Genomic DNA, 12,897 nt, shown 5'->3' with positions numbered 1-12,897 from the left:
TAGAACTAATTTAAACTAAACAATGAAAGAGTGCACAGTCATGGGAAGAACCCACCACAATTATTCAGAGCATAATAGACAGTGCGACTACAGAAGAATAGTCAACTAGTTAAAGTACACTTATTACACAATAGTGAATAAGTTCATACTCTTAAACAGAGCTAATGTCAGAATTGCTGGAGACTTCTCGAGGTGCCACAAAGAGTACAGCTGCCTAGGTCTTTGAAGGACAAAAAACAAAGTTGAGTGGGTCAGCAAAACAACGTATGTAAGAAAAACCTTTTTTTTTTTTAACATAGTAACCCCTCGATGTAAAACAAGTATAGTTTCCTTAAAACATACTATGTAAGTATGTAAACAACAATACAATAGCAATAAGGCCAAAAACATGCCAAGTCATGATATATCAAATGTCGCAGTAATATAATCATGTGATAATCAAGTATAAACAATTGCTCATCCATCTATGCTAGCACACGAGTCGGAGTTGCCTAAATGTAACCTGTACGACAAGACTGGGTGTAATCAATAGGCTCTAGTACTACGATCACGTGAAGGCCAGCGCCGAGGCGCGGTCACATACGAGTCAGAATTGCCTAATGCAATCTATACGACAAGACTGGCACCTAACTTGGATCCAAGGTGAGCAAACGGTGCAGATGTGAATATACACATGAAGGACTGGCTCTGGCCCTGGGGCGAGTACTAACACTGGGGTGCAGTAAGAATGAGCATGTACAAATATGTATGAATGTCATGACAGTAATATCCCAACCATATAGCAGCATTTATCACATTTAATATCACAATAACGATATTTGGCAATATAAGCGTAAAATGAAGTAAATACGCATTTATGGAAACTATAACTATGTATAGATATAAAAACAAACTGCCCACTCACAAAGACATCGTCGGATCGTAGCCTCTGAGCCTTGTTGGCCCCGTACGTCCTTGGGATACGTTTCCCCTATACGTGAAATAACTATTTTAATTTATTAATAACACATATAATGAAACTTAAATAAAACCCCCCATAGTTTGCTCAAACCTAGGGTTTAAATATATGAAATCGATCTACTTGACGTCCTGGACCAACACAAATTGACAAAAGGTCAATCAAAGGCTGGACACGCCGCCTAGGGCATGACCTTACGCGCCACCACACGCAGGCAAAGGCTGACGGACGTTAGGAATATTTCGTTAAAATGCTAACAGATGTTAATGGCGTTACCTGACGCCATTAGAATATTCCGTCAAAGTTGGCTGAATATTCCCTTGTCTTCTCCAATGGTCCTCGCCTGTCGCCGCCGTCCACTGCCGAAATCTGGGGAAAGTCGTCGATTTCTGGGAAAAACTTCAAACCTTCATATCTTCTTCATTTCTCAACCATTTTTCACAAAATTTATATGGAAATGAAGCTTATTAAGAGTAGAATTACGTTATACCTTTCAAAAGTCCAAAAAGTGGATAAAGGTGGCCTGAAAAAGCCTTGAAAGGTACGGTAAAAACTGGCACTTCTCGAAACTGGGTTGTTTCACATGAAAGCTTCCCTAACTTATCCTAGGAGCCTCAGGGCGTTGTAAGAAAGCTTCCCAGACCTTCAAAACTCCTTGACCCGGCCTGAAAATCATTGAACTCAAACTCACTGAGTTCGGACCTTCCGAGTTCGACGTCCAAAACTCGGTTAACTCATGATCCAGTGGTACGGTTGTGGTCATGGGTTCAAGGATAGTCCATTGGTGTGGTTTTCAGGTCTCGATGGTGAGGTTTGGTGTGTGTTCGAGAGAGTTGCAGAGTGAGAGTGAATAGAGAGTCTTTCGGGGAGAGAGAGATAGTGAATTTTGAAAATTGATTGGTGACTAGTGTGAGTGTGCAACTCACTGATTAGTTATGTAAGAGAAAGAAAAATATAATTGGGTGGTGAAGAGAGAAACTGGGAAAAAAGAATGGAGGGGAGTGATTGGTGGAAAGCAAATTTAATTTGTTGTTGATCGGGAAACACGAATCCACTTTTTAGGGATAGGAAATCTGATTTCTTACAGTGTTTCAAACACTGATAATTTGTACGCATGTGTACAAAATACCCGTGATTATCGTACTTTAACGGAGCGTAACTTTTTCATTCCAGATCTGATTCGAGTCTAACATGCACTCACGCGTTCGTAGTGACGAGTACAATTTAAGTACGAAACTAGGAAAATGAAACAATAGTCGAAAACAAAGTCCACGTCAGATTACACTTTTCCCCAAAAAGGGTAAAAACATCAAATTGCACAAACGGAAAGGAAATTACAGTGAAAATTAGGGACAGGTCGTCACAGGTTGTCTCCAAAGCGGAAACACGGGCATCCACGGTAGTGGCACGAGTAGTAGCATGGTGATGGGGCATACATGAGGAAGGGATCCAAGATCAATGGGTGATACTAATGTTAGTAGGTCGACCTTAACTTGTGTTAATGGAGGAATGGCGAGCACCACGTGTTTATATATAAGTGATTGGAAATGTTATTTTTTAAGTTATTAACTTTTTAGCACACGTATCCCACCATTTATATAGTGATACATGGTCCACCCCATGTTCCGGTCACACTAAAAAATCTCTCCAAATTTAAACCTTAAATATAATTTTGACTGACTATAATACCATTTTATAATTCTAACCAAAATTGGGTATGAGAATACAACAATGTTGTTGCAGTCCTAATTTATACCTTAAATATAATTTTAACCAACTATTATACCATTTTATAATTCTAACCAAAATTGGGTATGCTGTTGCAGTCCTACTAGATTAAGAATGTGATCTTGTAAATCGTATCATATTTGAGATATCCTTATGTGATTCTACCATACCTCTTAGACTAGATATTATCCTATTAGATTTGTAATCCTATTGGGGTAAGGAATTTACCTTCCATACTACTATAAATAAAGACATAATAAGGTGGAATAACACACAACTCACAATTACACATCTCTCTCTTTCTCTCTTTGTGCCGCACCCCCTCTATGTATGGCCTCCATAATTGTTTAGTAAATTATGCCTACAACACGTTATCAACACGCTCTTGACGCTGCACTAAAGAGAGTTTATTCTTTAATCAGGGGAGTATTACGTTTTAATCATTCTTTTTATGATTAATTTATAATTTTATTGAATTAATATACATGATATTGATTCAGTTTACTTTTTCTATGTTAAACGTGATACAATGCATTGGAGATGCAATTCTGACTTTCCGATAAAGATCTGCTACAAATTCAAAGGCTTTTGTTGTTTTTTACCAATCAGGTATAATTAAAATAAAGTAAGATATTTGAAACGCCCACGAAGCATGAAAACATTTCCCATGATGCATGAACCCTCTATATTTATAGTTTCCTTCCAATATATATATATATATATATATATAATTCATATATTTGTCAATATATATACGTCTCATGCATTACGCAATTATTATTCTGCTATGTGGAATTTGTGAGCCAAAGCATATAAATAAATTAGAAGCAATTTAGGGTTTTCCAAACCCTAGAGATGTTGAACAAAAAAAACAAAAAAAAATGAGAAATATGCGACATGGCTGCGGTTTGCCGCCGCGTCGCCACTGGCACCACCACCGATTATCGCAGCTAGCCTGTAGCCCAGCCTCGTGGAGCACACATGGGAACGGCATCGTTTAACACCTTGGACCACACGGCAGTAGCCCTTTAGGGTCTGCAACTCACTCATGACAACCCAGGCCATTGGCCTGGTAGCGTACTCATGGGCATGCAGCCCCAACCAAACCCGAGAAGGCCTGAAGTTTTGTTGGACTTGTCCTACACGTCCCTGGCCCAACACCAGTAGCCCAGAGCTGCTGGGCATTTTGTCCCGTGCTCAGACCTACCTGCAATAAGCATGTTGTTTGTTGGGCTTGGCCCAACTCACTAGTAGCCTTTGAGCTACTGAGCTTGACCTACCCCAGCCCAAAACCCGAAAACCAGCCTCAGATAGGCTTCCCCTCACCAACCTGCAAACCAGCCTTGGGCTTGGCTTGCTCTCGTGCTTTTGGCCCAAACCAATAGCCATTGCTGCTAGGCTGGCCCCATGACCAACCCAATAGCCCATAGCCATTATTGGGCTACACCCGCAACCCTCCCCAAGCCCAACAGCTTGCAGCCATGCTGCAGGGCTTAGACCAGCACCGTAGCCAACCCAATAAGGCTGGGCAGCGTTACCTTTTTCGACCCAATGCCAATTTTTGACACGTTATAAATCATACCCAATTATTTTATTTGGGATACTTTGGTTTACGCTAATTAATTGCAAATTAATTATCACTTGGCACATCGCCAACCGAAGCTAATATGACCCGTCTGTCATCATTTTGCTTCCACGATCGACCTCGTTTGGTCTCGATCTATTGAATTAATTAAAAGTGAACAACAGTTGATTAATTTGATAATTAATCCAAAATTATTGGCCTGAAGATCACTTTTGGACATTAATGATTCAATAATTTATTTTTATACTTTGAAACGTTGACATCCTTTCGTTGTCCCGAAGCTCTCACACTTGAGTTCCCGAAGCAACTCAAATCCACAACACTTAAATCAGCATATTGCATTATGTGTTCTTGTAGGAACCTCTCTTTTATGAACTAAACATTCATAAACTAAATTGAACCTACAGTTTCGAATTTAGTGCCTTTGAAACCCGAAGTTTCCATAAAACAATACATACATAAAAACCTGATGTTTTTCATGTAAACCATGTCTTAGAACCCAAATGTTCTAACTTCGATGCTTATGGATGTTTTATTTTCCAAAGCACCAATCACAATCTTGTTCCTTCCATTTAGTTGATTGACTCAAACCGTAACAAGTTCGATTTCACTAATTTGGATGTTTCTTGACATAAACCACTTTATGTGGGTACAAGATGTGAATCCCCACTTGACTATCAAGAAGCTGAGAACCATTGGAGCCAACAATGGCATGGAAGAGTTGCATAAGCCTCCGCCATGATTTTCATTCTAAGAAGCATAACAAACGGAAATGTCTCCCGAACAAGGATTCCATGGCCCTTTGGCTCGCTCCTATGGACCATTTAATCATGAAAGGTATTACCTGAAGCACACCATGATTACATCCATGAATGAGTACAATTATGAAGTTTATAAATCAAATAGAATTTTGACTGGAGAATACTTTTCTCGTCCTTCCATGATATTCGTTCTTGAAGTAGCAGTGTAGAGAGTGGAAGTTTATCAGATTCTCAGATCTGATTACTACCATAAATGTGAGAAAACAGTATAGACTTAGCTTCGGTTTAAGTCTACAGGATAGTGGTACCCTACTTCAGCAGGGATGCACCAAAGGGCATGCTTTGCTTTGGCGAAGGTGCAAAGGTGCACCGAACGGTATTGCTCTGCTTCAGAAGAGGCTCACCGAACAGACCCCTCCAGCTTCGGCTGGAGCCTACTAATTAGGGCCTGCCAAGGTGGCATCACGCCCGAAGTGTGATCATTGGCACCTAAGACCTAAAACTTTAAGAATAAGGGCTATTCTTTCAGTGAACTGCATTTCAAATGCTTTTGTTATAATCTAACTTTAACTTCCTCTTTCACGCTAATGAGGCTATATAGGAAAAGTTTGTATCATTTTCTCTACAGGAGTACTTCAAATTCTTGAAATTCCCCTTCATTTTTCAGAAATCAAGAGCTTGGAACCTAATTGTTTGCGTTAAAATTGTATCTGATGTAATTTTCGGATGGTAACCCCCGGAAGTTCCAAAAAAGTTTGCTTGGGGCAGCTCTGTAGGCAGTCGACGGACTAACTACCAGGTACTTGGGTCATTTGGCGGAATGATTCCAGACATTCTTGCCCGAATTGGATATGCTCCATCTTCTGTCAATGTTCAATTTATTACTGTTTTGGATTTCGTGTTGGAGTGTTTGGGGCAAGGAAAGTGGGCGTCATGGTAGTCTTTGTCACGGCTTGATCATTCTGCATTTGATGGACTGAGTAATGTCTGGTTTGAGTAGTTTTCCTTCTGTCGAAAAAGTTGATACCTTTACTCGGGAGGTTTTAGAGACCGATAAAGCAAATTATGTTCCGTTTGCGGCTGTAACGGCTGCAGCTAGAGTACTGAGGGCGTTAACTAGATCTGTATTAACTAAAACAAATTGAGAATTCATTGTAAACAAACCGGTTTTGCGAATATTGACCATAGATAACAACTTACTGCAGCTCCAATGATGGTGAATATGATGACAATGGTAAGAGTAATCAACCCTGTCAGTTCTGCTAATTATCGCTATCAAACAATCACGTTCTAAACATAACCAAAACACCCTGAAAGCACAAATCTAATGGAGACATTCTGCGGCAACCATGTAGCAAAGAAAGAATCTTAACAAGGCCAAAGAACATAGACAAGTGAAGTGAAACACTCGATTTCTTCCCGGAGAAAAAAATGAATACCATCCAAGGTTTTGCTTTCATTACCCACTAACAAGCATGTGCTGGTAGCTTACAACAATCTTCTAGTTTCAAGAAGCATAACGCTAACAAAAAACAACTTCGTGCACATGCCTGATCTGCCCCCGATCAAACGAAGATTTACTCCAAATGCTTGAATCTGAAAGTTGCTTTAGTCCGCGAAACAAGGATTAGGGCCTACCTGCAAGAATGGTTTTAAGGGCATCGTTTTATATTTCCATTTTAGTTTTAAAACCAATTTAAAGCAAGACATACACGGAAGAATTCTACCTGAAATTTTGTGATGCTGAATCTTCTCAAACCTTCAGAGAAGCCTTGTGTACCATGGTTTCTTTGTGTATTTGGTGGCAGCTCTTCTCAACAAGATCAAGCAGTTTCTCCAAGTTCATAGCCCACGAATTCAGAACATTGTTGCTATCCTTTGCAGTTTGGAAACAGACTATTCCTACTGGCCTGTCAATCTTGGCCACAAGTGCCTTGGACACAACCATATCCGACAGATGCTTCTCAGCTTCCTGTATAGGAAGGGGGCAAAGCTATAGATAAAACTAGAATTGAAAAAGATAAATCGCAGACTCCAAATAAGTCCAGCTATGGCATCCCAAAACCATCAGATTATACAGATCAGACTCTTATCATATATAAATACATTACATTATAATGATACGTTTATACATAGTGTCTACTAATATTCATTCCAATCTTTTTTTATGTCTATATAAATAAAACAAAAGAGAAACCATATATCAACCCATAGATTCTCACAATGAATCGCAGTTACCTATGGATTTATAGATTAAAAAAATAAGAAACTTTGAAAAGAAAAGAAAAAATAGTGCAGACAGAAAACGGACAATTGAGTGGAAGGACGGACAGCATAAAAGCCGTGAGATTTACCATTCTAAATTATGAGAATAAATTATAAAACTAATGTGTTATACTTCATTACAACAACTTATGTGTAAATCAGGCTTCGGGTGGGGTTGCGTTGGAAATTGGAATGTTTAATTTAATTGCAACCAATTTTAATTTAGAGAAATGATCAACGCCCATTGCACTAACCTTTTCATTTGGACCTTCTTGCTTTATCAAATGCCATGCGTCATTTTTTTACACAAATAAAGAGACATTCAATGCCTTCGTAATCTTTTTCTTTTCATTTTTAATCCCTAGCCAAAAGCATTAAAAAGTTCTGTTTCTTTTCTCATGTACAAAATGACAAATGGCATTTGATAGTGAGAGGGTCCAAATGCAAAGGTTAGGGCAAAGGTTGTTAGCATTCCCCTTATATTTAAGCATGTTGCAATAATTCACTGTAACAAAGATTTCAATATTAAATGCAAATCAGCATTAGCAAACCTGGATACTCAGGCACAGCAGCTCTGCAAGTCTTTTCAAGGTAATTCTCGAGTAGTTCTTTGAAACAACAAGTATGTTCTGAAATAACAGTATCACATGTCAGAAACTAAATTACTAACCGAACAGTTAAATAAAGAGAAGATAGGTATGCTTAGAAAAACTCTACATGTTCAATAATCCTCTGTCTCAGATCTTCAGCTGCTTTGTCACCCAAAGAGCCTCCAAGCATATTCTTCTCACTCTCAAACTCATCCTTGTATGTATTCCAAAGAGTGGTCCATTGTATGACCTCCATAGTTACCACCTGTTTCAACAGCAACCTATACAGCATAATAACAAAGGCAGGCATCATAAGTCAATGAAGAGCGTATATTATATGTGAGCACGCAAAGGGAGATGTGCAATAGATGCTATTGTTGAATATACCGAAAATATGTAAGTTCAGAAAGATTCTTATCCTCCAGGATGGAATTGAGAAGGCTTGACTGCATTGAATCGTATGGAGCCAGAACCAAGTACCAACAGATTTTCCTCAAGACCTAGAACAAAAGTATCGGAGAAGCTCAATTATATTCCTAAAATGTGTGTGTGTGTGTGTGTGTGTGTGTGTGTGTGAGTGTGAGAGAGAGAGCTTTACCGGTATCCACTGGGCTGGATTCTCCTTAACAGAAGGAATATCATATATCGCCTTGTAGCAACGGCAAATCTCAAGGTAATCGTTGTTGTGAAAATAATACCTACATAATCAGTAAGAGAACATCAGCAATTTAATTATTTAGACAGCCAAACAATTTGCGCAACTATGTGGAAGCCATTCACCTTCTAGCATCTACAACTCCAAATGAGAAACATGGATTCATGGATCTCTCATACATAATCTTATAGAGAGAAAAAAAACCTAAATGAAGTAAAGTTAAAATGTTATTCACCCCTAAGATATTTTGTTCTTTAACAGTTGTGGTTTGAATGGAGCCAGGCCAGAAAACAAAATTAGAATGGAACAATGTCAGAAAATGAACCAAGCTGGTGTTTGGCAATATCAGATTCTAAACCCCATGCTTGTTCTTTGCAGTCCAACATTTCCATCCTACTGTTTGAAAATAGTAGGTTGGAACTGCTTACACTAGAGCACCAATACAAAGTTTACCTTTAAGGGTAAATTCGTCAATAAATTTATATATAGAGCCAAAATCAGGGAACGGGAATGGAAAATCTAACTTTCTTTGGGAATGCAACCCATCCCTATTTTCACTTTAGAACACAGAAAAGGAATCTCAAAACAATTCCAAAGCAGCAAAACAGTGAATCAAATACTCTAAAGTGGTAGATATTTAAACAGATATGGAACAACAAAAACATAGAATAGGGATAAAAACACTCAATACCGTATCATTAATTCATAGTAGATCCGCTTCAACTCCAAGAGCGATGGTATATCAGCAGGAGCTTCTTCAACAACATTGTCACCTTCTTTAGGTTTTTTCTTTTCTTTTGAAGCATCAACGTCAAAAACCCTTGGACTAATCTTCCTTGAGAGTATTTGAGCGCGAACATAATCTTGACGATCTAAGCACAACCGAACCTGCAAAATTAATTACACAGCATGGCTCATAATAAGAACAGACCTAATACATAAAGACGTTGTGAATTTAATGAATGAGTATTGAATATAAAGTGTATTTTCAAAAGAATTAGACCCATACTTGTTCAAGAATGAAAGCAATCTTCTCAGTTTTTGCCATGGCACCAAAAGTTTCCACCTGCAAAGATTAACAATTAAAAATGAGTGCAGTAAAATGCATTCTCCTTTCTTTCTTTTTTTCCAGAGGAAGGAGGGGGGCAAGGGAAGATAACAATTCCATACTGACCGCAATTTCTTGCATCAAATCAGCAGCTTCAGCAATAAGCCCTTGCTCTTCCTTAATCTTTGCAAGTCTCTTGATTAACCGAGCTCTCTCAATTTCAACATATATCTAATGAATAACAGTGATCATGAGTACTGTAAACAAAAAATCATTTAAGTTGAAATCACATAATCTGAATGGAGGCAATTAAAGATTTTTACAATAAGTTTACCTTCCCAGCAGAAACATTATTCAGTGTTTTAATAAGCTCTACACGAGTTTCAATATCAGGTGTCTGATCAATGTATTGCATCGCTTGTTGGACCATTGCAGTTACAGCCTGCATGGAAACAAACAGCCCAATGAGCTATAACAATAAAAGAAATTTACTTCTGGGAATACAATCAATTGCAACTTGGAAAACACATTATCACGGAAAGCAACTAATATAGGATATGCTGATATCCCAATCGCAGCAGTAATTTGCTGCCCTGAAAGGAAAAGAGATACCAGTAACTCTTAATCTGTAACATTGACGAGAAATACTATACATATAAGGAATCATAAGACAAAGATAGTTAAGTACACGTCCATACGGGTGCGTTTGGTACGCAGACGGGACGGAACGGGACGGGACGGGACGGAACGGGACGGGACGGAACGAAGGTGTAATTTTTGAAAAAGACATGGGTATATTTGTCTTAAAATGGTAAAACATTGTGTTCCACAGACGTGGAACAAACCCGTTCCAGGGGGGGCAGGTGGGACGCAAAAACACCCAAAATTTGTCCCGTGGAACAGCCCGTTCCACCCATTTTTGGCGCACCAAACGCGGGACGGAACGCCTCGTCCCGTTCCGTCCCGTCCCGTCCCACGTACCAAACGCACCCTACATGATCAAAGCTCTGTTTCTCTTAAAAAATGCTCAGTAGCACAAAAAAATTAAAGGACAGCAATAACTAATTGGGCACTGTACTAGTACTATTTAAACAAAGACCCAACATTTTAAATGGATGGTTTCATTCGTAAACTTAAACATACACAATCACACAACAAAGATGTCAAAGAATAGGTTACCTGCTTGAGCTGACCACGACGTTTGGATAATACAACAATCTGATCATTGAGAGTTTTCCACGCACCCGCTTTAAAGCAGAGATCAAGAATGTCAATGGCGGCCTTCTTGGTTCCTGCTACATCACCAGCGAGCCTCATCTGCTTCTCTACATTCAGCAACTTCTCAATTTGGTTATCCAAATCACCTCCTCCTTCCTGAAATTCAACAATTCCACACAACACATAACAATTCAGGATCAGCAGAGACAATTATTAAAAGATTAGGGTTTTAGATCTGTGAAGAGGGGGTCCAAATGGCTTACCATTGTAAAGATCAAGTAGAAATGAAACACCTAGTCTTGGTATGGATGAAAGCTACCTGAAATAGTACCCGGCAATAAGATCATGACTAATGAAGCAAACATATTACATGACCAGATTAGTTTTAGTTCCACATTTTAAAGGGTCTATAAAATAACAAAATCTGAGCCATACTACACCCCCTTTCATCCCTTTCGCTTCCATTTCCAAGAATATCCCTCACACACGGGTCAGTCTCACTCTCCTCTAGTCCAAACATATCGTAAGGAACTGAATTCAACTAATCTAAATTCCTTAATTGGCTAGGAAACACCAAAAGTAAACCCTAGAAACTCATAGCCCAAATTCAAAAGTAAAATGAAAAATTTAAGCTAAAAATAAGCACAGTTCCATTAGAAATACAATGACAAGAAAAACACATTACAAAAATCAACTGAAATACCAAAAAAAAAATTCAAATATAAAAAGTCACAGGCCTGAAACCCTAAATCATAGTTTTCAACAGAAGATATGTAGAGAGCATCCGAGTGAAAGAGTCAAAGGTCACAAATCCAATACAAAATTAAAAACCTAGATCGTTAGCAAACAAACCCAATCTCAACTTCACGAATCTAAATTCGGAACCCGTGCAGAAGGCCCAAATCGAAAACCAAGCAGATTTCTCAATGTATGATACAGTATTCAGAAAACCCTAAAAGTGCAATACTTGAGCATACCTGATGATACTTGAGATTTGAAAGAGAGAGATGGAGAAACAGGCGAGGGAGGAGAGAGAGAGAGATAGAGAGAGAGAGACCAGAGTGAGAGATACAAGCAAGAGACCAAAGAGGCCGATAATTTTCTTTCTTTTACTCGAAGTCGTTAGACCATCTCCAATCTTGGGCTAAAACCAAATTACACCCCCCCCAACACTCTTCAACCCATGTTAAAATTTTAGGCTGAATGTCAAATGTTATTTCTGGGCCAAATACCCCCCAGCTTTACACCCGGGCTAAATGCCAAATGTTTATCGGAATTTAAATTTTTTTAGATTAAAATGTTCATAAAATTAATTTACAATAATCTACGCATTTTTTTTTTAAATTAATTTAAGAAAAAAAATTAGCCTAAGTTCATTCTTTAATAATTTCGGGCTAAAATTTTAGGCTTGAAGGGTTGGAGCAAAAAATATGTTTCTGGGCTAAAAGCCAAATTTTCCGGGCTAAAAAATTTGGCTTTTAGCCCAAGGGTTGGAGATGGTCTTAGTGAGAATAAGTAAGGAATTTGGATCATGTAGGATCCTATCTGTATCATCCTATATCAAATATTTGATCCTGACCGTTGAAAATCATCCTACGGCTATGTAAAATTGATTTCTTTTAATACAATTTGATTTTTACCCAGACAAAACAAAAATGAAAAATAGTAAGGAAATTTTCTCGAAGTGAGATTTTTATATAAATTATATGTCATATCACAGTTTAATGTCAATTATTGTATTAATATTATAAAATATTGTGCTAAAATATGAGATGACAATAATCCATAAAAATTTCTACTTTTCAGAGAGTATATCGTAGTAATTCTCAACAAAAAATTAATGAAACAGTTACAACACGTAACAACAATGTTACTCGAAATTACATGATCGTCTTAGTTATTTGTCCTATAAATCTTGTGAGGCGTTGCTTTCAGTTATAAATATTGTGAAAGCAATCAGATTAGCGCAGTACCTTTTATCCTTGTTTGCTTTCAGATTAAGCTCCTTGATTAAAGAAACAGTGGAAGTACGGTTATCTTGTTGACACGAAAGTTATATATTGGCTTATATACTTGGAGTAATCTTTAA

The 12,897-nt window shown here is 38.1% G+C and overlaps 1 protein-coding gene across 2 annotated transcripts; it reads right to left on the bottom strand.

The window, feature by feature from the left end:
- Positions 1-6,419: 6,419 nt before the first annotated feature.
- On the bottom strand, positions 6,420-11,973 carry LOC103445035 (26S proteasome non-ATPase regulatory subunit 12 homolog A). 2 transcript variants are annotated; one of them, XM_008384001.4, is made up of 13 exons: positions 11,786-11,973; positions 11,072-11,127; positions 10,770-10,964; positions 9,925-10,032; positions 9,717-9,821; positions 9,552-9,608; positions 9,234-9,430; positions 8,486-8,585; positions 8,275-8,387; positions 8,015-8,168; positions 7,849-7,926; positions 6,760-7,004; positions 6,420-6,670 (listed from the first exon to the last, which is right to left on the bottom strand). In XM_008384001.4, the coding sequence occupies exons 2-12, from the start codon at positions 11,072-11,074 to the stop codon at positions 6,786-6,788; spliced, it is 1,329 nt and encodes a 442-aa protein (XP_008382223.1). In that variant the 5' UTR covers positions 11,075-11,127; positions 11,786-11,973; the 3' UTR covers positions 6,420-6,670; positions 6,760-6,785. The 2 variants fall into 2 exon arrangements, with proteins under 2 accessions (XP_008382223.1, XP_070681316.1); XM_070825215.1 differs by having other exon boundaries at positions 6,420-6,666.
- Between the last annotated feature and the right edge of the window lie 924 nt (positions 11,974-12,897).

The sequence above is a fragment of the Malus domestica genome, chromosome 07, assembly GCF_042453785.1.
Source record: "Malus domestica chromosome 07, GDT2T_hap1".
Taxonomy (NCBI): Eukaryota; Viridiplantae; Streptophyta; class Magnoliopsida; order Rosales; family Rosaceae; genus Malus; species Malus domestica.
Note: the sequence above shows the minus strand (reverse complement) of the source record. Positions and strands in the feature narration are given on the sequence as shown.